A 27,790-nucleotide genomic window follows, 5' to 3' on the forward strand; every position below is an offset into this window, starting at 1 on the left:
TTTGTGAGATGCAGAGTAGGTGAGCAGATGATCTCCGCATGTGTGGTTCCCACCGTGAAGCATGGAGGAGGAGGTGTGATGAGGTGGCAGTGTAGCCTACTGGTTAGAGCGTTGGACTAGTAAATGAAGCGAGATCGAATCCCCGAGCTGACAAGGTAAAAATCTATTCTGCCCCTGAACAAGGCAGTGTTCCTAGGCCATCATTGAAAATAAGAATTTGTTCCTAACTGACTTGCCTAGTTAAATAAAGGTAAAATAAAAATGGTGCTTTGCTGGTGACACTGTCAGTAAACATTATTTTTTTTAAATTCAAGGCACACTTAACCAGCATGGCTACATCAGCATTCTGCAGGGATATGCCATCCCATCTGGTCTGCGCTTAGTGGGACTATCATTTGTTTTTCAACAGGACAATGACCCAGCACACCTCCAGGCTCTAAGGGCTTTTTGACCAAGAACAAGAAGGAGAGTGATGGAGTGCTGCATCAGATGACCTGGCCTCCACAATCACCCGACCTCAACCCAATTCAGATGGTTTGGGATGAGTTGGACCGCAGAGTGACATCCACTCAATTAGCCGATGTCAGCGACATTTGTTTTACAACGGTAATATAGTCTAGCCATTGATTTTGTTAGTCACTCTCACTCCCACTCAGATATCATATTTAAAACTGCAAGCATTTCTCTCCACCCTATGGCAAAATTTGTAGAATTGCAGGAAATTAGCTGTTGCACTGCAAATGTTTCTCTCTGCCCCATGGCAGAATTTGTAGAATTCCATGAAATTAGTTAACAAATTGCAAAATCTTCTCTTGCCCCATGGCAAAATGTATATATTTTTTTCCTCTCCGCTGTCAAGAGGGTGGTCATTAAAATGATTTGCTTGCAACAAAATATCACTTATGGCCCCCCAAAAACTAGGGCCGGCTCTGACTGCATGTGTCAATATGGATTTGGGCATTCACAGCCGCGAGCCACAGCAGCCTCATGATGAGTTCAGATTTTCTGTGGTCCCCACCCCAATCAAAGTTGTCCATCCCTGGGTTAAGGTTAGCTGAAATGCAAAAATTCTCAAATTTGGACATTCATTTGACAAAAGCTAGATCCCTTCTGTTTAAATTAATCTAACCTGCTACTAAAAAGTGACTTCCGGTCGTAGCTGTATACCACCTAGTCAAAACAAGCCACTTTGATACAGCTACAACCGGAAGTCACTTTTCGTAGCAGGTTAGGAGAGCATTTTTGCTAACCCTAACCCTTTTCCTAACCTTACCTAATTCCCCTAACTTGCTGGGGAAGTTCTCTTAACCTGTAACAAAAAAGTCACTTCCGGTCGTAGCTGTATTGAAGTGGCGTGTTTTTAGGGAATATCGTCGCAGGTTTTGACTAGTGGTATATACGTACAGCTACGACCAAAGTTACTTTTTCGTAGCAGGTTAGATTAATTTAAGCAGCAGGTTAGGAGAATTTTCGCAGCAGGTTAAGATAATTAGGAAAAGGGTTAGTGTTAGCTAAAATGCTCTCCTAACCTGCTACGAAAAGTCACTTCCATCCGTAGCTGTACTCAATCTAGTTACAACTATGGTCGCAGGCTGGTTAGTGCTATCCGGATTCCGTGGGACGTCCCTACCCATAACACTAACCTTACCTAACCCTTACCTTAACCATTTTAAAATTCAACTTCAATGGGGTAACGTCAGAGTTGGGACGTCCCAAGGATCCTGTCGCAGGCCTGGTCACAGGTCAAGTAATCAATCCGTCGATGACATCTATAGGTGTCCAATACAGGCATACAAAATGGAATCTGTCAAAAGGATAAATGCATCCTCTCTTCGACTGTAGCCTGCTACATAAGAGTTGAATTGGGCCAGTTGGCCCACAGTAAAAGTCTACAACAAAAGTAAAAAAAGCACAAAATATTCAGCAAACATTGCATGGAATGGTGTTGATGAATGCATGACGCATAGCCTTTGTCTGGCAATTGCAGTTAGCACTGTAGGCTATTTCAAAACAGCCAAAATAGCTAAGTAGGGAAATGTATGTAAACATAATTGGGTCCCGTGTGGCTCAGTTGGTAGAGCATGGTGTTTGCAACGCCAGGGTTGTGGGTTTGATTCCCACGGGGGACCAGTACGGAGAAAAAATTGATGAAATGTATGCATTCACTACTGTAAGTCGCTCTGGACAAGAGCTTCTGCTAAATGACTAAAATGTAAATGTAATGTATAATTGAGGTTTTAACATTGTTTTTTTTCTTCATTTCACCACATGGCTATGAGCAAACATGTAATTGCCTGTCGAATTATTGACCTTTGCCTTTGTGATGTGAATAATCTGTATGCAGTTATCAAGAAAAATCTGCAGTTACTGTATCTGTAACCGGCGGCAATCACAGAGCACATCATTTGAATTGGGCTTTTATCATTGGAAAGAGCCATAAAACTACTATGGCCTTCTCAATTTATGAGCAGGTGATAAATGCTGACTGTGATGAACTCATATATAGAGCAAGAGGCATGCCTTCTTCAACACAATCAGCCTTCAGTCCTCAAAAGAACAGTGGTGAGTAAACTGGCAGTTATTTTTTGGTTAAGTTGGGTGATTAGCAATAAGATTTGTTTATAGTTTGAGCCAGTAGGTTTGGGCAAGCTGATCAATGTCCTACAGCTCTAGCCACTTGTTTTATGTTAATATGTATTTATAATTTATGTTTGAGTTTTAATGTGTCATAGAAAGACTCATTGAATGATACAATGAGATATAATCAAATAAAACAAACTCAATCATTTATTGAAATTTAAGTTAGCCTAAATGTGGTAAGAAAGACCAAATGTCTTTTCACGATATTACCTGTTCTATATCCATATTGTGCAACTCCATCTCTATAGGTTGTTGAAGGAGTAAGTGGTATTTGCAGTAAATAAAATTCAGGGAAGAATGGCTTCTGACATGGACTCCAATACTGCTGGTGTGCAATACAACCGCTGGAATGAAGACAACATCAATCTGAATGTGGCTGGAACAGGTGTAAGAGGGTAAGCTCTGAGGAAGACTCATGACTGGGTGACAGTAGATACAATCAGTGTTCTTACTATTATACGGTACCCGTTGTCTATTATCACAGGGGATAGGCAATATAAATTATAGTGAAGGACAATGTTTTAGGCAGTTCAAGAAACACTTTACATTCAATTAAGGTATATGAAGTTGAACATTGTATTCAGTGCAGTGTTTCCTACCTTTAATCCTAGTTTATTAACTTTTCCAAATGATGACTCCTTGAGTTTACTGATCGTGTATGGACTGACCCCAACTGTAATCAGTGGCCATATTATGACATGACATGTTCTGTTCCCCAAAGGCTCTACAACAGAGTCTGCACTGGCACCTTGGGCATAGCTATGAAGGTGGCCGGAGCTTTGGCTGCACTGGTGGTTGTTTACATCATAGGATACACCACTGGATATTACGTCCACAAATGCTGACCGGCCACTGACCGAAGGACCCTCAACAGATGGGATTATGTTATGTAGGGATTGTGTTGGGATTGCAGTTTGCTTGTTGTAAAGTAATTTTACAGCTTCCCACAGCTTTGTCTTATATGTGAAAAGTCATTGCAATTAAGTCCAAAAACATGAACATAATGTTTGACTTACAGTGCTTGGTATTCAATATGTTCTTGTCACTAAGTGATATTATCTATTTCAATTGTTTTTTCAAGATTGTACTACAGGGCTTGTTATGTTAGCCTATTCAACTGTATATCAAGGCCCTGTGGATTTAATATTTTAATGAAAGGACACAGGCAATACTAATAGTAATAAAAAAGCTGTTGAAAATATGTTAATTACCTGTGTTATTCAACAAACATGCTGTGATAAATATGCTGTCAAACAAGAGGTTTGCCTCTCTTGACAAGGACTGGATTTCTTTTTATTTAGGTGTCATCTGCAAATATATCAAACCTAATCATCATTACAAAAATACACTTAAATATTTATTTTCTCACCTCAAATCCATCAAGTCTGTAACGAGAAATAGCTTTATAATCAAACTGTCATAGAGATTAAAAAAGTCTCTACATTTGAGGGGTGTAATTTATAGCGGGAAAGGGGGGACATGGCCCCCGCTCCCAATATTAGAGGCAAATGTTGTCCTCTGCTATGTCCCCCCCCCAATGTTGAAGTCAAACCTATGCCCACTACCCATAGAGGCTGTAATGTCCACAATGTATACTGAACAAAAATATAAATGGAACATAAGGGTTGGTCCCATGTTTCATGAGCTGAAATAAAAGATCCCAGAAATGTTCCAAATGCACAAAAAGCTTATTTCATATTTTGTGCACAAATTTGTTTATATCCCTGTTAGTGAGCACCTTGTACAGGGTACAAAGGAAGGCAACTTTAAAATGTGCAGTTTTGTCACAACACAATGCCACAGATGTCTCAAGTTGAGGGAGCATGCAATTGGCAGGAATGTCCACCAGAGCTGTTGCCAGAGAATTGAATGTTAATTTCTCTACCATAAGCCACCTCACAACAGCAGACCACGTGTAACTACGTCAGCCCAGGACATCCACATCTTGCTTCTTCACCTGCAGGATCGTCTGAGACCAGCTACCCGGAGAGCTGATGAAACTGAAGAGTATTTCCATCTGTAATAAAGTCCTTTTGTGGGGGAAAAGAATCATTCTAATTGGCTGGTCTTGGCTCACTGTGCCCTACCAGGCCCACCCATGGCTGTACCCCTTCCCAGTCATGTGAAATCCATAAATTAGGGCCTAATGAATTTCAGTTGACTGATTTTCATATATGAACTATAACTCAGTAAAATGTTTGAAATTGTTGCATGTTGCATTTATATTTTTGTTCAGTATAAATGACAGTGAAAAAGAAAATCTCACCTCATTGCTCTACTTCATCAAATAAGCTTTTATTACTCTCCCTCATAGATTATCTTTATGGTAGCAATATCTTGCTCCTCAACAGAATTTACGCTATGCATTTCATCATCTGATGAGGAAAATAGGGTGGAGTTGACTTTCAAGACCCATTCTGCAATTCTCTGGTCCGTATAATAATCTGCATCATTGGGACAAAGAGAGTCTATGCCAGTCTTGATGGTATCTTTGTCTTCAGAGTACTGGGATTCTGTTTTAATAGCCGAGTCATCAGAGGAGAAATCTCTCTGCTGTTTTGTTTCACATAGACTGGCGTCATGTTTAAGTCTCTCCGTCATCACCCCGCTGTAGTTGGCACTAGGGTTACTAGGGTTACTCACATCATTTCTCCGTTGCCTTACTAACGGGTTTGTTGGTGAGAAACTTGATGCCACAGCTGGCTGGGCCCCAAAGGTCCCCTTGGTGCAATCTAGTCTGGAGCGAGTGTCTGGGTTCTGGATGGTATCTTTTGTAGACCTATTCAACATGGTTAGACTACCACTATCTAACCCAGCTTTGTTTGACATTTGACAATCCTGCGCACGTTTAGCAACCAGTACACGAAATACTGTATTTACACTCCTGACACCAGACGTGTGTGTGTCTCCGTTGTCTTGTAGTGACCCGGCTGGTCTTGCAGAGAGAAGCGGCACATTTGCGGCCTCCGCTTTACCAGCAATGATTCTTGATCCAGTGATGGGCGGCAGAAGGATACTCTGGGTGATAGCGGTTGTGCTTGCACATCCTAGTTTATTTTGAATCATTAAATGCCTAGGACAAGTAAGATATTCAATTGGGTTTGTTATCTTTGGAGCTGGTCTCAGTTTAGCATTCGCTTGAGCAGGGTCTCCTTGTGGAACATTCGGCCTGTCAATCCGTTGCACATTAATCTCCAAGTACTGCATGTCCTTTTCACTAATGCTTCTCCACCGTGACTTTTTCTCCCTGTTTGTATCCGACCAGGCTTGCTTCTTCTGTACTCTGTAAGTACTTTTCATAGTTCCAATGAATGGGTTGCCTTAAATGGAAGCTTGCATCGAGTAGTCCGACTCGGTCATTGACATATAGGACACCTAACTGCAACTCTCTGGCTATTCTTTTATACTGTGTGTGTGTGTCTGAGACACAGCCCTTTACACACTCCCCCCAACCCTTACTGGACACTTGATATGTAACAGTACCCCACACTTTAGTTAACCTGTTAATACCCAAGCAGTTTTACAATTCAGTCAAAGGGCCGTTCACCATGCATGCACATTAATTGACCAATCTCTTTGGGGTTTCCTGTGTCATTGAGGCCAAGCATTCCTGAAATTATCAAGAAAATAGGAGAAATATTTCTACCCAGAACAAAGCATTGGCTTTCAACATGTGCAAGAAAGAAATACATAACCACTGCTGCCCTCAAGGTTCAATTTATTTTAGAGATCTTTTAAAATATTAGACATTATACACATTCCCTGCTCTTAATTAATTAAAGCGGGTAATGGAAAAAGGTTTTATACTTGTTTCAGTTCACAAATGCTAAAATGTTGTCATTAACTATGTCTACACTCTACAGACCACACAGGCTTGCTACAGACTTTACAGTTATTGTGAGTTGCCTTTAGCATGTAGCAATATAAAAATAAGTATACAAAAACTGCAATATTTTAGGTTTGGTAGGTAGGTAGTTGAATTATTCTATACCTTAATACAGCAGAAGCTGTTTGTACGTGCCAAATAGTAATCAAGAACCTTAAGCAAGGCTATAATTACACTATTTCCATGTTTGAGAAATTAGTGGATGTAATCAGCTTTGCTTACCAAGGGAACCCGGCAAACCAAATACATTGAACAGTGGCAATTCATATACAGTATTGTGATTAACTGTGTGAGACTAAGTGTATAAATCAAAAGGCTGGTTGTCGCGCAACTACCAAATTACGTTCAGGTCGCCAACGTCGGTGCAGAGGTCCGTTTTGGACGGGTAGACGACCTTGAGGTTTCCGTCAGGGTCCACGGTGCGAACCTGCTGGATGACCAGCTCTCCTGAAGTGGTACCATCTGAGGCGGGGTCTGGGGGTACGTCTGACTCTCCCTCTGACCCAGCCTCCTCTCTGTGCTCAAACGTGAACTTGTTCAGCTCCGCCATTTTCTGAGAAGGAAACAGAGAGATGTGTTAATTGCTGACCATTGGGACCATATGGATGAAGTCTATTTGAGAAAGTAAACTAGAGCAGGGGTCGGCCGCAAATGAGTCATTTTTAAAAAATTAAATTTGGGGGGATTTTAGTGTTTGGTCAAAAAAAGACTAAAATCACCAGGAATTCCGCAAAAATAAAATCTAAATAGAAAATCTGTTCACCAAGTATTCCCCCCCCCCCCAAAAAGATTGTCTCAATGTAATCAAGGTATGAAATTGTTATTATCTCCTCAATCTTTACATTCTCCTAATTTTATTTCTTAAGCAATGGCGGCAAATTTTGTTGAAGGTATTGTAAACTTCTCACTATCTTGCCCCACTCGACTCACGTTTGTTGACACAGTAAAATATATAGGGAGAGGTATACGATCTGTCAGTGCGATTGTGGAAATATAGAACAAGCACTTCCAGAACAGGAAGTCTCATCAACAGTGCAACCTACACTGTATACAAAACATTAGGAGTGCTATTTCCATGACATAGACAGACCAGGTGAAAGATATGATCCCTTATTGATATCACCTGTTAAATCCATTTCAAATCAGTGTAGGTGAAGGGGAGGAGACAGGTTAAAGAAAGATTTTTAAGCCTTGAGACATGGATTGTTGAGGTGTGCCAAATCGAGCAGGAATTAAATCAACCCCAAACTCTCATGACCTGACCTCAAATCACTCCTTCAATCACCACACCCAATCGAAACTGTACCCTCTCTCAATAATGGCTATTTTGGGGCAGGAATCAGAGTGTGGATTAAACCCTTATCGGCTGCTATGTTTCGACAAGGCTGTTATTGAAACGCGTCTGCTGCTGTGTGTACTGATGGGTGTAGGCAGCTCTAGGGTTGCAGTCGTATTGTGAGCTGTATGTTTAGGTGGTGACACCGTACACCGCCGAGCCAGTCACCCCGGACAGATGAGCTCACTTATTCCATTGAGGGCCAGAGGGGCCAGGATCCAGACATCAAACCAGCACAACACCCTGAGACTGAGCATGACACCCGGTGTCATGTCACTTTTCTGCTCTCGCCAGCCACCGTGTGTCTGACTGATGCATGCATGTGTAAATGTTTAATTCATGCAATCAACGGCTGTAAGTGTTACGCATGTGCATTGCAATGTAGGATTCAGTCCTACTGCATGTCTCTTTGTATACAGGGAGAGAGCTGAGCTTACCACTATGAGAGCATCCATCACATCTTTACAGATCTGCAGGCTGGTAGAACTGGTCACTTCTAAGAAGAGCTCCTTAGTCGTCTTCCTGATCTATAATACAGGACAAAGACACAGTACATCACTTGCATGTAATATTGTCCCCAGCTAAAGCAGACTGCTATTTTTTATTATGAAATGAGTTCAATCTGTAAAGAGGGATGACAGGATAGAGTTGACAGTACGATATCATATCCATCCGGCATTAGAAAATAAATACATTGAATAAATGCAGTGCATTGCCTGTAAGCCTATTCCACTTTCTTATCTATGCATGTCATATTCCCTTGAATGTATAAGCTACTCTCTCGAAATTCAGAATAAGGGATCAGAACTACATTTTAGAATCAGGAAATGTCAGGTAAGACAACACCTGGTTGCGTCATCAACTAATAGTCTTAAAAAGTCAGCGTTTGATTTCAAGGCAAAGTACTATACTCAAGATGAATTTATTGCAAACCGGATACAAGCATGTCTGCAATTAAGCAAGCAATAAAGATAGATTTATTTCTTTATCTGGTGTGGCTGCAATTTAAAGCTTCCAAAGTCAAAGTGCTGAAGGTGTGCAAAGTCTAAGGGAAAGTACAACTCAGCAAGGTTTTATTCTGCATTCTACACTGCTGGGCCTCTATAGGCAGGTTAAATGTAGATATTGAGAACAAAGATTTATTATAAATCATAACATTTCTATTGGTAGCTGTATTGTGAATGCACCGCTGGATCAGCAAGTGATAAGCGTATGAGTGTGAGAAAGGCACCCGTCTTTGGTCTGATAAAGATCACACACACACCTTGGTTCTCTCGCTGTTGGTGATTGGTGGAAATGAGATCACATGATCCTCTGCATCCACCAGACATGGGTAGAGTTGTTTTCCATCAAGAAGCTGCAGGTATCTGAGTAAAATAAAAAAGTCAAATAACTTCAGCTGAGAAACAATGGCTGAAGTGTAATATTACCCTCATGCCAACGATAGCTACAATAGCCAACATAACCCTTTCATAAGAGCTCATTGAAAGGTCTACATCCATACTCATGAAGATTGAAGTGACATTTGAGCTCTTTCAAAACTCTCCAAAATACTGTGTCATGGTATTTAGGTTTACCTTAAAGTAAATTAAAATTAGGTCATTTATCTAACCTAATCTTGTCAATAATAATGTCATCTTTATCACTTGCCTATATCGTGGCAATATCTTTACAGAAAATGGGTGAACAAAACTCAGCTGGGCTCAAGCATGACAGGTCCTAAAAACAACAGTCCACAAATTCTCATACACAAATAATGGAGGTCTATTTACTTCAACATGGTGGCAACATGGTTTCTGTATCAAAAAGCCTTATGGCGCCCTCATGTGTTGAATGAGCAACCTAATAATTCTGCCTTTGTTTTGAGCTCCTGAAACGACTTACTTGTAAGTGCTACTTGCTACTAAGTGCTTGATAAAAACAATGCATTATTGCATAGGACACCACACCAACATACTGTAAATGGAAAATTAAATAGGAATTCATTTATTAATACAACATAACATTTAAAGGGGCAATCAGCAGTTGCGACATACATTTTTGACCGATATGTACCCATTGATACATAAAGAATATAACTTATAAATGCCTAATTTTTTATTTTATTTCACCTTTATTTAACCTGGTAGGCCAGTTGAGAACAAGTTCTCATTTACAACTGCGACCTGGGCAAGATAAAGCAAAGCAGTACGACATAAACAACAGAGTTACACATGGGATAAACAAACGTACAGTCAATAACACAATAGAAAAATCTATGTACAGTGTGTGCAAATGTAGTAAGATTAGGGAGGTAAGGCAATAAATAGGCCATAGTGGCAAAATAATTACAATTTAGCATTAACACTGGAGTGATAGATGTGCAGAAGATAATGTGCAAGTAGAGATACTGGGGTGCAAAGGAGCAAAAAATAATAAAAATAATAATAATATGGGGATGAGGTAGTTGGGTGGGATATTTACAGATGCAATGAGCGGTAAGCTGCTCTGACAGCTTATGCTTAAAGATATAAGTCTCCAGCTTCAGTGATTTTTTGCAATTCATTCCAGTCATTGGCAGCAGAGAACTGGAAGGAAAGGCAGCCAAAGTAGGAGTTGGCTTTGGGGATGACCAGTGAAATATACCTGCTGGAGCGTGTACTACGGGTGGGTGTTGCTATGGTGACCAGTGAGCTGAGATAAGGAACTTAATTTGCTTGTCGTACCCCATTAGAACCCAAAATATAAACTTGTTTTAGTCCAATGTTTGTAAACAAAGTGTAAACAAACACTGTATATCATCAAAAAATGGATAACTACACCGTACAAAAATATAAATGCAACAATTTCAAAGATCTTACTGAGTTACAGTACATAAGGAAAATCAGTCAATTTAAATAAATTCATTAGGCTCTAATCTATGGATTTCACATGATTGGGAATACAAGAATATCTGTTGGTCACAGATACCAAAAAAAAAGGTAGGGACGTGGATCAGAAAACCAGTCAGTATCTGGTGACCACCATTTGCCTCATGCAGCGCAACACATTTCCTTCGCATAGAGTCGATCAGGCTATTGATTGTGGCATGTGGAATGTTGCCCCACTCTTCAATTGCTGTGCGAAGTTGCAGGATGTTGGCAGGAACGTGCTGTCGTACACGTTGATCCAGAGCATCCCAAACATGCTCAATGGGTGACATTTCTGCTGAGTATGCAGGCCATGGAAGAACTGGGACATTTTCAGCTTCCAGGAATTGTACACAGATCCTTGCAACATGGGGCCATGCATTATCATGCTGAAACATGAGGTGATAGCAGTGGATGAATGGCAGAACAATGGGCCTCAGGACCTCATCACGGTATCTCTGTGCATTCAAATTACCATCGATAAAATGCTATTGGGTTCGTTGTCCGTAACTTATACCTGCCCATACCATAACCCCACTGTTCACAATGTTGACACCATACACGCTGTCTGCCTTCTGCCCAGTACAGTTAAAAACCGGGATTTATCCATACCTGTGGCCATCGAAGGTGAGCATTTGCCATCTGAAGACATATTGCAGTCAGGTCAAGAACCTGGTGAGGATGACCAGCAGGCAGCTTCCCGGAGACGGTTTCTGCTAGTTTGTGCAGAAATCTCTTGTTGTGCAAACCTAAGGTTTCACCAGCTGTCCAGGTGGCTGGTCTCAGACGATTCCGCAGGTGAAGAAGTCAGATGTGGAGGTCCTGTGCTGGCGTGGTTACAGGTGATCTGTGGTTGTGAGGCCGGTTGGACGTACTGCCAAATTCTCTAAAATGACCTCGGAGGCGGCTTATGGTAGAGGAATTAACATAAAATTCCCTGGCAACAGCTCTGGTGGACATTCCTGCAGTCAGCATGCCAATTTCACGCTCCCTCAAAACTTGAGACATCTATGGCATTGTGTTGTGTGACAAGACTGCACATTTTAGAGTGGCCTTTTATTGTCCCCAGCACAAGGTGAATCTGTGTAATGATCATGCTGTTTAATCAGCTTCTTGATATGCCACACCTGATGGATTAACATTATGAGAGAAATAAGCTTTTTGTGCATATAGACAATATCAGGGATCTTTTAATTTCAGCTCATGAAACCAACACTTTACATGTTGCATTTATATTTTTGTTCAGTATATCATTTTGATATCATGGATAGTCAGTCCTTGCATCCATAGCTCTGTCTATGAACTTGAGAGGGATTACATTTTACAATTGCCATCCCTTAGTTTTTTACCCAAAAATCACTTTGTTATTGTTTCAACTGCTGATTGGCCCTTTAAAATGACATTTCACGAGCAGCCCCACATATCAAATCAAATGTATTTATATAGCCCTTCTTACATCAGCTGATATCTCAAAGTGCTGTACAGAAACCCAGCCTAAAACCCCAAACAGCAAGCAATGCACATGTAGAAGCACAGTGGCTAGGATAAACTCCCTAGAAAGGCCAAAACCTAGGAAGAAACCTAGAGAGGAACCAGGCTATGAGGGGTGGCCAGTCCTCTTCTGGCTGTGCCGGGTGGAGATTATAACAGAACATGGCCAAGATGTTCAAATTTTCATAAATGACCAGCATGGTCAAATAATAATAATCATCACAGTTGTCGAGGGTGCAGCAAGTCAGCACCTCAAGAGTAAATGTCAGTTGGCTTTTCATAGCCGATCATTGAGAGTATCTCTACCGCTCCTGCTTTCTCTAGAGAGTTGAAAACAGCAGGTCTGGGACAGGTAGCACGTCCGGTGAACAGGTCAGGGTTCCATATATTGCGATGAACATGATGCAAGACTTCGCTCTCACAGTCATACAACGTGGTAGCCACTAGGGGTGTAACGGTTTGACAAACCCATGGTTCAGTAGTATTGCGGTTTGGGGTCACCGTTCGGGAAAATTAAATGCCATTCACAATGTTCCTGGAATTGTCTGTTGTGACCGGATTGTTATGTTGGGCCTCTCAAGTTTTCTCTGATGCTGTGTTTGTAACCATGTGGGAGGTGGGAATTTACCAGTTGTGAAGTCGTAAATACCAGTTGGATAGATTAATGTGATTTGAACTGGTTGATTAACGCAGATTGGCTAATGGCCAACAAGATGCATCCACCATAAACTAAAAGTACATCTATCATGCTTGTATACAAATGACAGTTCAGAAACCACATTAACAGACTGCTTTTTATAAATAATGTGTCGTTGCATTCAATTGCCGAAAGTGCTGTTATAGAGGACATTTCCTTAGTAGGTGATGTCAGATGTCACCGTGTGGGAGAAGTGGGTGCTCTCGATGATAGACGAGTTTCCCACTAATAATTACCAGTTGGAGGGCCGTTCAAGTGGATTTTTCCTAGTCGTATGTGATAAATTCCCACTTCCATCTTGGTTACAAACACATGACACGGTTTCCTTCAGTGCCATATGAGCACTTGTGACTCTCATAAAGGGGGCGTGTCTGCAGCACTATACATCCCCCCTCCGGGGAAATGTGATGGGCTGTCACTGTTAAGTAAGCGCAACACAGGGTGCATTGGCCTATTCATTGAAAACTTTGGCTTGGCTTATTTAGAGCGGGTATCAGTATGCTGAAATGGGTGCAAGAGGGAAGTTCGTAACGTGATTTGAGCAGTTTCACGAGGTGCTCCCTGAAACCCCCCCATTTTTAACCACAGAATGGATGCACATCCACAGCTATAAACCAACAACTGTAAGAGCCTACTTATCGCTCTTGTAATTTATTTGGTCCAGTCAGAATCAGCTGCCAAGGGCCGCTTGAATGCAGAGGGGAGACATGTTGTGTTGTCGTTTCTTTGCGTTTCCGTCTTGCTCCGGTATACTGGGGTGATGTCGGCTTAAATGTGTCAACATATTTGAGGTGTTGGCAGCTGCATAGGCTATTCTCCTTGAGTGTGGCGACATACTGTCAACGTTTTATCCACAAGGCTCTGTCCATCGCCATTGTTATCTACTGGGAAGCCAAAATGTTCCCAAACTGGAAATTTAAACGATGATGGAGGATCTTTCAATTCTGGTTTATTGACCCCACCACTCACCATCTTACAGAACTAGTTCCTGGCTGTGTCTCATAAAGGACAGTTTGAAATGCGCCAATTAAGATTATAATTTTATTACAATGTGCGCATAGGCTCTAGTTGCCTTAACGCAATAGCCTGAAATAATTGTTTTGTTGCTCAGATTTACTCAAGAGGCATAGGTCTACAAAGCAGCGTAGGCTTAGCCTATAGGCCTAGATTTAATTGTGTTTTTTGTTTTGTTTTCAGTCAGATTCACAGTGCGGACCGAACAGAGGTCCCCGTACAAAACGGTTTGGTACGAATAAGTGTACCGTTACACTCCTAGTAGCCACAGGACCAAAACAGTGGAGAAGTTTAGCCTCGCGCTCTTAGTTGTTGCGGAAATTGACTCACTATGCTGTTTATTTGTGCATCTACGTCATATCGCTGACTCTACCTTTAAGAATGCTGGCATCAACCCAGAGGCCACTTTGTGATTTCCCCCCCTTCCTTTTAATGACAAAACAAAAAAAGAATGGGCATCAGGCCGACTGCAGCTTTGAGCTGCGTTTCCGATTCTACATCCTCCAGAAGTGTGCACTTTTATACTTTCTGTCATGGATTTATAAGCATTGAATTGGTGTAATCATTTGCTGTATAGAGTTTCCATCATTGTTAAATCCATGAAGGGATGTCTGCAAACATACACTTTGGGAGAAGAGTGCAGAATCTGGATTCACCTATACTTTCAGCTCTGCTTTAAAGACAGGTGTTAATACTCACTTGTGGAGGCCAGACACATTCTGCCTCTTCCTCTGTTTCCTCTGGTCCTCTGCCTCTAGCTGCAGCTGCCTCATCAGCTCCACCGCAGTCATCTCCTTACGGCCCAGGGGGACTATCTAGTAAACAACATTTTATGAGAGGGAGTTTATGAGAGATTTATGCTCCTTTCAAAAGATAATTTGCTTGTTTAAATAACTGTGAATGGGACCGAAATGCATTGACACAAACCTGAATGCAATTTATGAATATAATGATTTGTTCATATGCCAAGAGCGACAGGCAACAACCAGCAACAATTATTTTGTGTTCAAACTGTTGAGGTGAAGCCGCATGAAGGTCTTTCAATAACAGACTGATGTCACTATAACAGGCTTGTTGCCTGGCTTTGGCGTAAAATATGTTTAAAAGGATCATGAATTATTAATGGTATAATGTTATGGCTCACAACTACTGATTAAAAATGTCCTTCAAAATACTGGATTCTACTCAAGAAAACAGAGGTATTATGTTCAATAGAAAAAGAGCCTTGTTATATTCTCCAGAAACATTTATGAGACTGCCTGCATAAACTACTTGAACAAAGACATGGAACAAGGTCCTGAGAAATGTCATCGTAAACCAATCAAATGAGAAGAGTTTAAAATACCTTGGAAAACACATAGAAGCTAGGAATGGGGGTGGGGTAGTTAACATTAACTAGCGCTATAGTAGGCTGTACCTGTGGCAAAACTCAGGCATTTCTCATCCTATTGCTTGTTCTCCATCTTCTTTTTAAAATTGTGAGCCAACATGTTTTGGGCCCTTTTATCTCAAAATTCTCATGGCTCTCTTGTCCTTCTTCAGCAGACATACTGTAGTGAGCAATACATTTGAAATATATATCGAATCGCAATACATATTGTGTCGGCACCTAAGTATCATGAGGTCCCTGACAATTCCCAGCCCTAATATAAGCTCAAGAAGTAAGTCATAGTAAATGTGTCAGATGTAAACGTGTTTTTTAATTCTATCTCAGAGCGACTTACATTTGAGAATTTGTGGCTGTCTAACATTGTATGAGCAAAATGTCATGCAATGTGTCATACCTTTAACATAGGAGGTGTTCTGGCATCATACATGAGAGGTCCCTTGAGTAGCTGCATGTCGTGTGTTGCGATGGTCGCAGTTGTCCTTTTACCACATAGGTCATCGTGAAGTTTGGTCTAAAATACAACAGGTAAGAGAAAGAGTGGAGAAAACGGAATAGTGTGAAAGAGACTTAACGATCATATATTATGTTACATAGCCTATCGAGGATGGTGTCAATTTATGAGCTTGCACAGTGGTGTAAAGTACTTAAGTAAAAATACTTTAAAGTACTAATTAAGTCGTTTTTGGGGGTATCTGTACTTCACTTTTTATATTTTTTGCCAACTTTTACTTCACTACATTCCTAAAGAAAATAATGTAGTTTTACTCCATACATTTTCCCTGACACCGAAAAGTACTCGTTAAATTTTGACAGGAAAAAGGACCAATTCATGCACTTATCAAGAGAACATCCCTGGTCATCCCTACTCTCTCTGATCTGGCAGACTCACTAAACACAAATGCTTAGTTTGTAAATTATGTTGGAGTGTGCCTCTTGCTATATGTAAATAAAACATTTAAACATTGTGCCATCTGGTTTGCTTAATATAAGGAATTTGAAATGATTTATACTTTTATTTTTACTCTTGATACTTAAGTCAATTTAAAACCAAATACCCAGTAAAAGTTTAAAAGTAACTTTCGCTTGAGTCATTTTCTATTAAGGCATCTTTACTTTTACTCAAGTATGACAATTGAGTACTTTTTCCACCACTGAAGCTTGAGTTTATTTTGTAGCGTGTTTAGTCTGTTTCTGCATTCACAAACTACTAGCCTACATAGTTTCCTTGCCAAATATGACTGTCAAAGACCGCAACATAGGAGTTGACTAACGCAGAAACAGACTGGTACCAAGACTAAAGTGTTCTCATCTCTGAACAGCATTACCTGTGCAACCAGGAATCTCTTTAGCGCATTCCCGGACCTGAAGTTCATGCCTCTGACCACACAGCACACCAAGTACGGCCTCACATCCTTCAGTTCATTGGCCACCTTTACAGTGAATGCCCCTGGGTTGTCAGACACATGAAGCACTTTCACCACCAGCCGGTTCAACTCATCCACCTCATCCTCCTCCTCCTCGGTCTTCTTCTTTTTCTGCTTGCGCTGCTTTTTGGTCTGGGTCTTCTCTGCGTTCCGGCTCCCGTCGGCCTTATCCCCGTCCCCGTCGGCCTGCTTACTGCCTTTGCCTTTCCCTCGGCCACCGGCCCGAAGGTAGTCCAGGATGGACTTGGTCTGGCAACCGTTGACCATCTTCTCCAGTCGCTTGTCTTTAAGTTTGTTTCCTTTGAAGTTGATCTCCTTCAGTTTGGAGCAGTCGCTCAGCTCGTAGGGGATGTCACTGAGCTTGTTGTTGGATAGGTCCAAAACCTGAGGAAAATTGTATATTTGTTATCATCGTTGAATGTAATAAGATTAATTAAGATTAATGACCAAACGGGGCTTTATCCTGGTCTCAGGTGTCTCACCATCGGCGAGGCCTTGTGCCAGGAAAATGTTAAGACAGTCTCAGGTTTAATACAATGTTGATAAGATGAACTGAGAGCTACCCTGTCAATCATGACCATAATTCAGTAGGAATAGACAAGAGGTATTTATGAAGTCATGCACATTTTAGGTAGCAGTGGTGTTACGGATTATTTCAGCTACAAACCTTTAGAGCAGAGAGCTTGAGAACATCTCCACTCAGCTCTTCTATGGCATTCTCAGAGGCGATGACAGTGCTGAGGAGATCCAGGCGATAGAAGTCATCAGGGAACCGAGTGATGTCATTTTTGGAGATGTTGATGGTAGAGAGTTTCGTGCAATGACACAGTCCATCTGGTAGTGACTCGATGTTGTTGCAGCTCACGTTGAGTGTATTGAGATCGCTTAGCTGGGTTATCTCTTCAGGCAAAGCATTCAGGTTGTTGACTGAAATGTCGAGGACTTTCAGGGACTTCAGATTTCCAATGGTTTTTGGAATAGAGGAGAGCTTATTCCTACAAAGAATCAAGCTTGTAAGGGTGGTCAGATTTTGTATGTCTCCGTGAATCTCTGTCAAACTCGGACATTGGATGATTTCTAGGTAATTTAGGAGCTTGAGAGAATAGATTGCGGAACACAGACCTCCATTCGAGGATATCTTTTCATCGATAACTGCACCTTGCAGGACCAGTTCGCGTCTTTTCTCTTTTGAGGCTTTCTCAATTTCTGGCCAACTCTCTTGACCATCCATGCTGCTACACCAGACCCGGAAAAGGAAAACTCATGCCACCCGGTAACACTTGAGCACAGACGCTTTAAGCCACCCGGTAACACTTGAGCACATACACTTTAAAATGTCTATCTGCCGAATGGAAGACGCAGTGAAATATGCATCGAGCAGTGGAGATGATATGCGCAGTGCACGTGCAGACTGGATACTCAAAAATATTTTTGAATTGATTAAAAACTTCATGGACCACAGTCCTTCGCGGTGACACGATGATCCTGCACATGCGCACCTTAGCTTACTAGTTGTTGTCAGCGGTGGTTATGGAGATGAAATGGGACTTGGGCAAGCTGTCAACATTTTTGTAATGTTCATGGTAAGATATCTTTGATATATTTGTAGTAACATTATACTTCAATAGGAAATACGTTGTATTCAAACGGTGGTTTTATTGTGCATCAGGTGTTACTATATTTATATGAATTCAAGGTGTTTTACGTTACCATTCTAAATAGGAACGAGTTAGCTAACGTTAGCTAGCTACAACAAGCTTGCTAGCCTGTCTTTAACTCGCGCTGTCATCAGCTCCAAGTTCATTCCTTCCCACCCCAGGGACGTCAGAAGCAAGCAAGCAAGCAAGCAAGCAAGCAATGCAATACCATATAGCTAACACGGAGTATTGAAATGTATGCTATTGAACTAATTTGTTTAGGGGCATACATTTCATATTAAATGGCAGAATGATATGAAAATTAAATGGCAGAATGAAATCCCAAATTCACCTACACACCTAATCTTGTGTCCATTGTAGAGTAGTGTAGCTGTCAAGGTTTATCTCAATCCCAGGGTGAAGATTGCTGTCAGTCTTCCATGGTTTACGAGTATAGGTAGCTAGCTAATTACTGTGCCAATCTATTTGATAGTGAACGGTGCTTCAGATGATATTCCGTTTTAGATTATGTTATGTTTGTCCATATTTGATAGTGTGCAGCAGCAGGATGCCCAGGAAGATAGGATTCACCCTGGTCAGTTCCTCTGGTCACGAAGATAACTTCAGTGCCAAGGAGCTGATGGTCCATGCACCAACGGTCAATGGCTGGAGATCTGCCAGGTAGACACTCTTTCTCACTCACACACTCTCTCATGTGCGCCTCCGCCATATGCAAGTGTCCCAAAGCCTCCGAAAGCCACTTCGACCAAGCCAGCAAGGCTGCAGGCTCCAGAGCGAAGTGCTATCCCAACACACACTGCAATATGTTTGGAGTTTGTGCAATTTCATACAAAAAATTGCAAGGGCTGCCAAATTATATGACACGTGCGTTTGTTTGTCTGATTTTGAGGCTTGACACATGAAACAAATGAAATACCTCCCAAATTAAATGTTTAACTGTTACTGACCTTTATATTTTGTTAAACAACAGGGGGAATTTCATGCTTGTTTTATTATTTAAATGCAGAACATGAATTGCGCCATTCAAGTCATGAGTGTGTCCTGAAGTTGATGGGTTTATTAATCCCCTCTCCACTCTATTGAAGTCACCTTCTGAGTTTCGTCACCAACACGTGACAACGGAGGGCCCTCCAAACGAATTTGTTGGGGCGAGGGGCTGGTTTGGGATTCACACACACACACACACTGCTTTTAGATCTGTTTTTCAGTAATGTACTGTAAGTGCAGTACTAGAAGTACCAACCTCACTGTTTCTTTCCACAGGTTCTGTCCATACCCTCAGCAGATCACTTTGCAGTTGCCAGAGCGGAGTCGGGTCCGTAAGCTGCAGCTGCTTGCCCACCAGTACCTGATCTCAGGCAAAATAGAGTTCCACATCGGGGACCGACTACTAGAGGCCGACTCACCTGGTCTCTCTGGGCACCTCCGCAGGCTAGGGTGAGTCAGTAGAACCAGCGAAAAGAGATGTCTGACCGACACAGACAAGGCACCAAAAGCAAGAAACTGAGCTGAAACAGGGAGGGAGTATCTGAACTCGTCTGATAGAAAATTTGTTTTTTCTGTTGCAAAACATTTTGCTATGGTGTACCCTAATGTATATGAGTCTGGCTTAGTTGGTTGTCATGTTTCTATGGAGCATGGTGCTGTGAACAGAAAGGTTGTTGGTTCAATTTCTACCTGACACACATATAGTAGTGAATATACATGCTGAACTTCAACATCTGTTATTTCTAAGTAACTATATTACTATTATGATATATAGGCCTACATTTTCACCATATTTACTGCTTTGTCGTTACAAGAAAGGTGCACAGTAACTGAAATTGATATGCAACTTTTGCCGTAGGTATGTTTCTCTATCGGACAATGAGAAAACAGGCTTCAAAGCCCGGGAGCTGAAGTCTGTTCACGTGGACGCCATTGGAACTTACCTCCGTATAACCTTTCACAGAAACCATGTCAACCGCTACAACCTTTACAACCAGGTACTCCACTATGAAGTCATAAAGACATAAAGTCATTCCCCTTAACCTGTTGATTTAACTTATATACTACCACATTCATATCATTTTATAGTTTATTTGATTTATTTTTTCATCGACTTTTGTTTATCATTTCAGGTTGCATTGGTTGCCATTAATGTTTTGGGAGATTCTGTGGATGGCACTGCTGTTGACACAATTGTAAGTGGTCGCTCTTAAACGTGCGTGACTGTTCTGTCCTGTTTATGTTACTGTATATTTAAGGCGCAGTACTACTGTGAAACACCAGAATGCGCTGCTGTGCTAGTATTTGTGTGAGCCTGCCAACCTGAAGTAAATTTCTTGATAGGCTGCGCTAATAAAAACATCTATTTGATTTCATTACTTTTCCATAAGCATTTAACCCACAATGGTGAGTATGGCTACTGTAGAACCATATACACATTATATACCTACATTGTTCTGCAGATAATCATGGTCGATATTTCTGAACATTGTGGACTTGCCTAGTTAAATAAAGGTAAAATAATGGATAAAAGCATCTGCTAAATGGCATATATATTTTATTGGTGTTATGTGTTTCCATAATATGTATTTACGTATAGAGAAAATAGAGAAAACCTTTTTCCACTGTTTATGTATGCAAGCTATGTGTCAGTGTATGTTTACAAAATGCATACAAACACAGTGTTTCTGTTGCATGGTGGTCACTGTGTGTGCCTGTATTGGCATCTGTATTGGTGTGTGTGCGCTGCTTGCCCTGACAGGCATGGGGAAGGAATGTGGTAATCCGACTCCGAGGGCAGAGTAATCACAGAGGAGGCCTTAGCCACTGTAATCAGATAGACCTGCGGACGGACAGCCCCTGGAAGAGAGTGGCCCAGCTCCGAGGGGAAGTTTCCCCTAGCTGCAGATATAAGATCAGCTTCCCCTCCCCAGTCCTAACCTTAACCATTCATGTGGAAAATGCAAAGCTGACCAAAGATCAGCGTCTAGGGGCAACTTTCCCTTACACCAAGGGGCCCAGCCTTACCTCTCCAACACACAGATAGGCAGATTCCACGGTACAAGCTTCACATTGTCACTCTCTAATCCCACTCTTAGGTACCTCCACCCGGCCACAGTGTTAGCTTGCCTGGTTATCTCTCAGGGAGTTTAGTGTTCTTACTGCTGCATGTATGTTGTGATTGTACAGGTAAAGCCTATAGAGTGACTTTGAAGTATGTGGAGTGAGAGCTGGTCGTATCATTGACATACTACTTGTGGTAGATCACCTAACTCTGGTGTTGTGGCATTGATGACTTGCCTCATCAAGTATTATACAGAGTTGAGTAGTCCCCTTATCAAGTCCATGTTACTGTAAACTCGCTTGTTTACCACTAGACTATGCTCCATTCCTGTATCCATAATAATGACTCCGTTAACAGTGGTTGTGTGTTTTACTGAGCAGATGACCTGTCTGAGCCTTATGGCTGTGTGTTTTGCAGCCTGTCATTGAGAGAGGTTAATTGTACCTCTGTTTGCCCTCAGCCTAGCAGAGAGCAACTGATTGAGCACTACCTCAACAGTAGTCAGCACGAGACCGCCTTGGATGGAACATACATGGGGTAAGGGTTGAAGGCTCATGGCGCATTCTACTGTGAAGTGCTCTGTGACAATGCTGTTTAAACAAAACATTAACCTTGAAGTTTATGTATGATCACCACTCAATTTGCCATTTCCATTTTACAGTTTTTCTCTTTAGCTTGGACTATAGTCTGTTAACAATAGATCTGGCTAATGTAGAACCCAGGAACTGATGCATCAAGTGGAATAGTTGTCAATTTGTCACTGAGACTCCAAGATGTCATTCACATTTTTAGAAAAACAAAACAATATCCCATAGATCAGGGGTAAGCATCTAGATTCAGCCTCGGGACAATTTTTTTTCTTGGAGCAGATGGTCGGGGGGCCGGAACATAATTATAATATTTTGTACACTGTAAATTGACCACAACTACTGTAAGCCCAAAAATAGATAATTTCATACCTTGATTACATTAAGACAATCTTTTTTTTTTGTGGGAATACTTGGTGAACAGATTTCCTAAATTAAACTTTTTTTTTGCTGAATTCCTAGTGATTTTAGTTTTTGAACAAAAACCCTAAATATACTTACTGACTTTATTGTCCCCATATTGCAGTGTCATGTACACGTTTAAAGTGGCGTTTAAATACAAAACAAAATTGACAATACAACTTTCATAACAGTTACATACCAATAAAACATATTTTTTTAAAGACTAGCCTGCTGGCCTTACTGAGTCGATAGGAACATTAGCCTGAGCTATTTAGGAGGGATATCACACCTAGCACAAATTATTGTCTAGTTCTGTTTTTCCTGCTGAGTGGTGCCCTATACCTGCGCCCAGAGGGGAGTAGTTCAAAGTCCGGGTACAGGGGGTGGCTTGGGTCTAAAATGATTTTGTGAACCTTGCGGAAGGGCCCTGATCTTAAAAATCTCATCCAGGCCTGTCTGTTTGACTCCAAGTACCTTGCTTGCTGTGGTGATAATCCTTCTCAGCATATTTCTCTGGCTGACAGTGGCATTGCCAAACTAACAAGCAATACAAAAAGTTAAAATACTCTCAATGAAGGATTTGTAAAACAGAGTCCGTATAGTACAGTCTACATTAAAAGATCCCAGCTTTTTGAGAAAGTACAGTCTCTCTTGGCTCTTTTTGTAGATCAGGTCTGTACATTTACTCCACTGAAGCTTATTGTCCAAGAGGACACCCAGGTATTTGTATTCCTGACCTCTGATAGATGTTGCAGAGGTAGGTGTTGTACACTTCCTGAAGTCTATGCACATCTCTTTGGTCTACAGTACCAGTCAAAAGCTTGGACACACATACTCATTCAAGGGTTTTTCTTTATTTTTACTATTTTCTACATTGTAGAATAACTATAAAATAACACATATGGAATCATGTAGTAACCAAAAAAGTAGCCACCCTTTGCCTTGATGAAAGCTTTTCACACTCTTGGCATTCTCTCAACAAGCTTCATGAGGAATGCTTTTCCAACAGTCTTAAAGGTGTTCTCACATATGCTGAGCATTTGTTGGCTGCTTTTCCTTCACTCTGCGGTCCAACTCATCCACCAAACCATCTCAATTAGGTTGAGGTTGGGTGATTGTGGAGGCCAGGTCATCTGATGCAGCACTCCATCACTATCCTTCTTGGTCAAATAGCCCTTATACAGCCTGGAGGTGTGTTGGGTCATTGTCCTGTTGAAAAACAAATTATAATCCCACTAAGCGCAAACCAGATGGGATGGCGTATCGCTGCAGAATGCTGTGGTAGCCATGCTGGTTAAGTGTGCCTTGAATTCTAAATAAATCACAGACAGTGTCACCAGCAAAGCATCATCACACCTCCTCCTCTATGCTTCACGGTGAGAACCACACATGCCGAGATCATCCGGGCTTCCCTGTGGCTCAGTTGGTAGAGCATGGTGTTTGCAACGCCAGCATGGTGTTTGCAACGCCAGGGTTGTGGGTTCAATTCCCACGTGGGGCCAGTACAAAAAAAAATGCATGTAATGTATGCAATCACTACTGTAAGCCGCTCTGGATAAGAGCGTCTGCTAAATGACTAAAAATGTTTTAAAAAATCCGTTCACCTACTCTGCGTCTCACAAACACACAGAGATTGCAACCAAAAATTGCACATTTGGATTCATCAGACCAATGGACAGATTTCCACCGGTCTAATGTAAATTTCTCATCTTTCTTGGCCCAAGCAAGTCTTTTCTTCTTATTGGTGTCCTTCAGTAGTGGGCTTGAGTTTATTTTGGGATGCAAAGAAATCAATACTAAAGGACACCAATAAGAAGAAGAGACTTGCTTGGGTCATGAAACCCGAGCAATGGACATTTAGACCAGTGGAAATTTGGTTCCAACCGCCGTTTCTTTGTGAGACGCAGTGTAGGTGAAGGAAAATCAGCCAACAAGTGCTCAGCATATGTGGGAACTCATTCAGAGAATGCCAAGAGTGTGCAAAGCTGTCATCAAGGCAAAGGGTGGCTATTTGAAGAATCTCAAATTTATTTTGCAACCAAAAATCAAAAATTTGGACTCATCAGACCAAAGGACAGATTTCCACCGGTCTAATGTACAATGCTCGTGTTTCTTGGCCCCAGCAAGTCTCTTCTTCTTATTGGTGTCCTTTAGTAGTGGTTTCTTTGCAGCAATTCAACCACGAAGGCTGGATTGACGCAGTCTCCTCTGAACAGTTGATGTTGAGATGTGTCTGTTACTTGAACTCTGTGAAGCATTTATTTGGGCTGCAATCTGAGGTGCAGTTAACTCTAATGAACTTATCCTCTGCAGCAGATGTAACTCTGGGTCCGCCTTTCATTTGGCGGTCCTCATGAGAGCCAGTTTCATCATAGCGCTTGATGGTTTTTTCCACTGCGCTTGAAGAAACTTTCAAAGTTCTTGAAATGTTCCGGATTGACTGACTTTCATGTCTTAAAGTGATGATGGACTGTTGTTTCTCACTGCTTATTTGAGCTGTTCTTTCCGTAATATGGACTTGGTCTTTTACCAAATGGGGCTATCTTATGGACACCACCCCTACCTTGTCATACCACAACTGATTGTCTCAAACGCATTAAGAAGGAAAGAAATTCCAAAAATGTACTTTTAAAAAGGCACACCTGCTCATTGAAATGAAGCTGGTTGAGAGAATGCCAAGAGTGTGCAAAGCTGTTTTCAAAGCCAAGGGTATATATAAAATATATCTTGATTGTTTAACACTTTTTTGGTTACTTCATGATTCCATTTGTGTTATTTCATAGTTTTAATGTCTTCACTTATTCTACAATGTAGAAAATAGAGAAAATTAAGAAAAACCCTTGAATGAGTAGGTGTTCTAAAACTTTTGAGCAGTAGTGTGTTCAAAAGTTTGGGGTCACTTACAAATGTCCTTGTTTTTGAAAGAAAAGCAAAAAAAGTGTCCATTTAAAATAACATCAAATTGATCAGAAATACAGTGAAGATATTGTTAATGTTGTAAATTACTATTGTAGCTGGAAACGGCTGATTTTTTTTTATCGAATATCTACATAGGCGTACAGAGGCCCATTATCAGCAACCTTCACTCCTGTGTTCCAGTGGCATTAGAAAACAATTTTGCAATTATGTTAGCACAGCTGAAAACTGTGGCGCTGATTAAAGAAGCAATACTGGCCTTCTTTAGACTAGTTGAGTATCTGGAGCATCAGCATTTGTGGGTTCGATTTACAGGCTCAAAATGGCCAGAAACAAAGGACATTTTGAAACTCATCAGTCTATTCTTGTTCTGAGAATTGAAGGCTATTCCATGTGAGAAATGACCAAGAAACTGAAGATCTCGTACAACGCTGTGTACTACTCCCTTCACAGAACAGCGCAAACTGGCTCTAACAAGAATAGAAAGAGTGGGAGGCCCCGGCGCACAACTGAGCGAGAGGACAAGTACATTAGAGTGTCTAGTTTGAGAAACTGACGCCTCATAAGTCCTCAACTCACAGCTTCATTAAATAGTACCCGCAAAACACCAGTCTCAACGTCATCAGTGAAGAAGCGACTCCGGGATGCTGGCCTTCTAGGCAGAGTTCCTCTGTCCAGTGTCTGTGTTCTTTTGCCCATCTTAATCTTTTATTTTTATTGGCCAGTCTGAGATATGGCTTTTTATTTGCAACTCTGCCTAGAAGACCAGCATCCCGGAGTCGCCTTCTCTGTTGACACACACAAACGGCTTCCTGCCATAGATGTTAAAAATCATATTTTTTTAACAATACTGATGATACTTGGGAGTCGTGTTGTGACTCAACAAATGTAAAGAATGTGTAACTAATCACTCACTTTCAGATAACATTTTTAATACCTAATTGGGGTACATTATTATCTGAAAGTGTGAAATTAAGCTCTGGTCTCTGCATTAAAAGTGTCTCTATCCCATTGTCTTTTTCAGTAAGTGTGAGTCCATCTCTCCTCTGGATGACCTGGCTTTTGACATGTACCAGGACCCCGAGGTAGCCCACATCATCCACCTGCTGGATGACAAGAAGCAGGAGATGGTCCGTCAGGAGAGATACGAGTTCGCCAAAACACTCAAGCAGGCTATCGCTGACCTGCAGAAGGTACTTCTAGGGTCTTCTGTGTGAAAATTTAACAAAATATGCAATAGCCTGTCCCCCCCCCCCCCGTTGGCCCTTGTGTAGATCTGAAAAGATGTATTGCATAGTTAGATTCAAGTAATATGATGGAAATTCCACCTTGCCTATTAGAGGATAAGGTGGAGCTAGTGCCATATTGCTTATACAGTACCTATCTATCCATCTACATGAAGTGCCTAGGGGTAGGGGAAAAAAGTGTTGTTAGAATCACAAGCAAGAAGTTTGACATTGAAACAGTACACAGATATGTTATCTTTGCATTACAAATGGACACAAAGTATACTCCATATCATATCTTGTGAGTGAATTCAGACACCACCCCGTAGCAAAAGAACTTCCCAAACCCAATTCCAATCCACTTGTTTGCCTGGCCAATTAGCGTTGCATGCGCTGCTGTTGCTAAGGTGGTCAAACTGAAACACTTCCACCATAGCCTCTTGGGGACATAACTCACACCAATGTAGGATTGATAGAAAAGGCAATTACTTCATATTGTGCTCCCGAGTGGCGCAGCGGTCTAAGGCACTGCATCTCAATGCAAGAGGCGTCACTACAGTCCCTGGTTCGAATCCAGGCTGAATCACATCCGGCTGTGATTGCGCGTCCCATAGGGCGGCACACAATTGGCCCAGCGTCGTCCGGGTTTGGCCGGGGTAGGCCGTCATTGGAAATAAGAATTTGTTCTTAACTGGCTTGCCTACTTAAATAAAGGTTGAGTATTGTCACATACTTCAAATATATCTACTACTAATTGTCTTTCACATCAGTAGCTAATGCTGTGTTACCCATAGTCTTATATATCTGTGTTACCTGGCACCGTACTAGCAAGCTTGCTCAGTTCTATGGAATTTCCCTGTAAAATGATGCATTGGACTGGAACCTCTGGTCTCCGTCCTAAGTGGCACCCTATTCCCTATGTAGTGCACTACTTCCCTATGGGCCCTGGTCATAAATAGTGCACTATATAGTGATTAGGGTACCATTTTGGATATTGACAATGGTAAAATATCCAGTTCGTAAACGTTAACGATTCCGTCCATGGAATACCATGATGCCCTGTGGGCATGGCAATGCCCCGTTGCATACTAACCACAATGTTGAACAATAATGGATAGTTTGCCACTTCCTTCCAACATCTAGGCCTTTAGTTGTCCATTCATGGACATTAAAATATTTAATC

At 41.4% G+C, this 27,790-nt stretch overlaps 3 protein-coding genes across 4 annotated transcripts in view; 2 read left to right on the plus strand and 1 right to left on the minus strand.

Moving 5' to 3' along the window:
* Positions 1–591: 591 nt before the first annotated feature.
* On the plus strand, positions 592–3,915 carry smim1 (small integral membrane protein 1). Its single transcript, XM_029720273.1, has 4 exons — positions 592–606; positions 2,472–2,562; positions 2,889–3,035; positions 3,362–3,915. Exons 3-4 carry the CDS (start codon positions 2,938–2,940, stop codon positions 3,483–3,485), a joined length of 222 nt encoding a protein of 73 aa, XP_029576133.1. The 5' UTR covers positions 592–606; positions 2,472–2,562; positions 2,889–2,937; the 3' UTR covers positions 3,486–3,915.
* A 2,426-nt stretch (positions 3,916–6,341) lies between these two features.
* On the minus strand, positions 6,342–18,035 carry lrrc47 (leucine rich repeat containing 47). The gene is made up of 7 exons (XM_029719271.1): positions 17,434–18,035; positions 16,668–17,150; positions 15,737–15,853; positions 14,652–14,767; positions 9,127–9,229; positions 8,300–8,389; positions 6,342–7,079 (listed from the first exon to the last, which is right to left on the minus strand). Exons 1-7 carry the CDS (start codon positions 17,995–17,997, stop codon positions 6,858–6,860), a joined length of 1,695 nt encoding a protein of 564 aa, XP_029575131.1. The 5' UTR covers positions 17,998–18,035; the 3' UTR covers positions 6,342–6,857.
* A 233-nt stretch (positions 18,036–18,268) lies between these two features.
* LOC115165845 (centrosomal protein of 104 kDa) overlaps positions 18,269–27,790 on the plus strand; it is a 44,952-nt gene continuing 35,430 nt past the window's right edge. For both annotated transcript variants that reach the window (XM_029719272.1, XM_029719273.1), the window contains exons 1-7: positions 18,269–18,349; positions 18,958–19,084; positions 19,688–19,861; positions 20,271–20,409; positions 20,545–20,607; positions 21,937–22,013; positions 26,406–26,574. In XM_029719272.1, the coding sequence (XP_029575132.1) occupies positions 18,972–19,084; positions 19,688–19,861; positions 20,271–20,409; positions 20,545–20,607; positions 21,937–22,013; positions 26,406–26,574 (735 nt within the window). In that variant the 5' untranslated portion in view covers positions 18,269–18,349; positions 18,958–18,971. The remainder of the gene's footprint in view (positions 18,350–18,957; positions 19,085–19,687; positions 19,862–20,270; positions 20,410–20,544; positions 20,608–21,936; positions 22,014–26,405; positions 26,575–27,790) is intronic.

Source organism: Salmo trutta, chromosome 28 (genome assembly GCF_901001165.1).
Source record: "Salmo trutta chromosome 28, fSalTru1.1, whole genome shotgun sequence".
NCBI lineage: Eukaryota > Metazoa > Chordata > Actinopteri > Salmoniformes > Salmonidae > Salmo > Salmo trutta.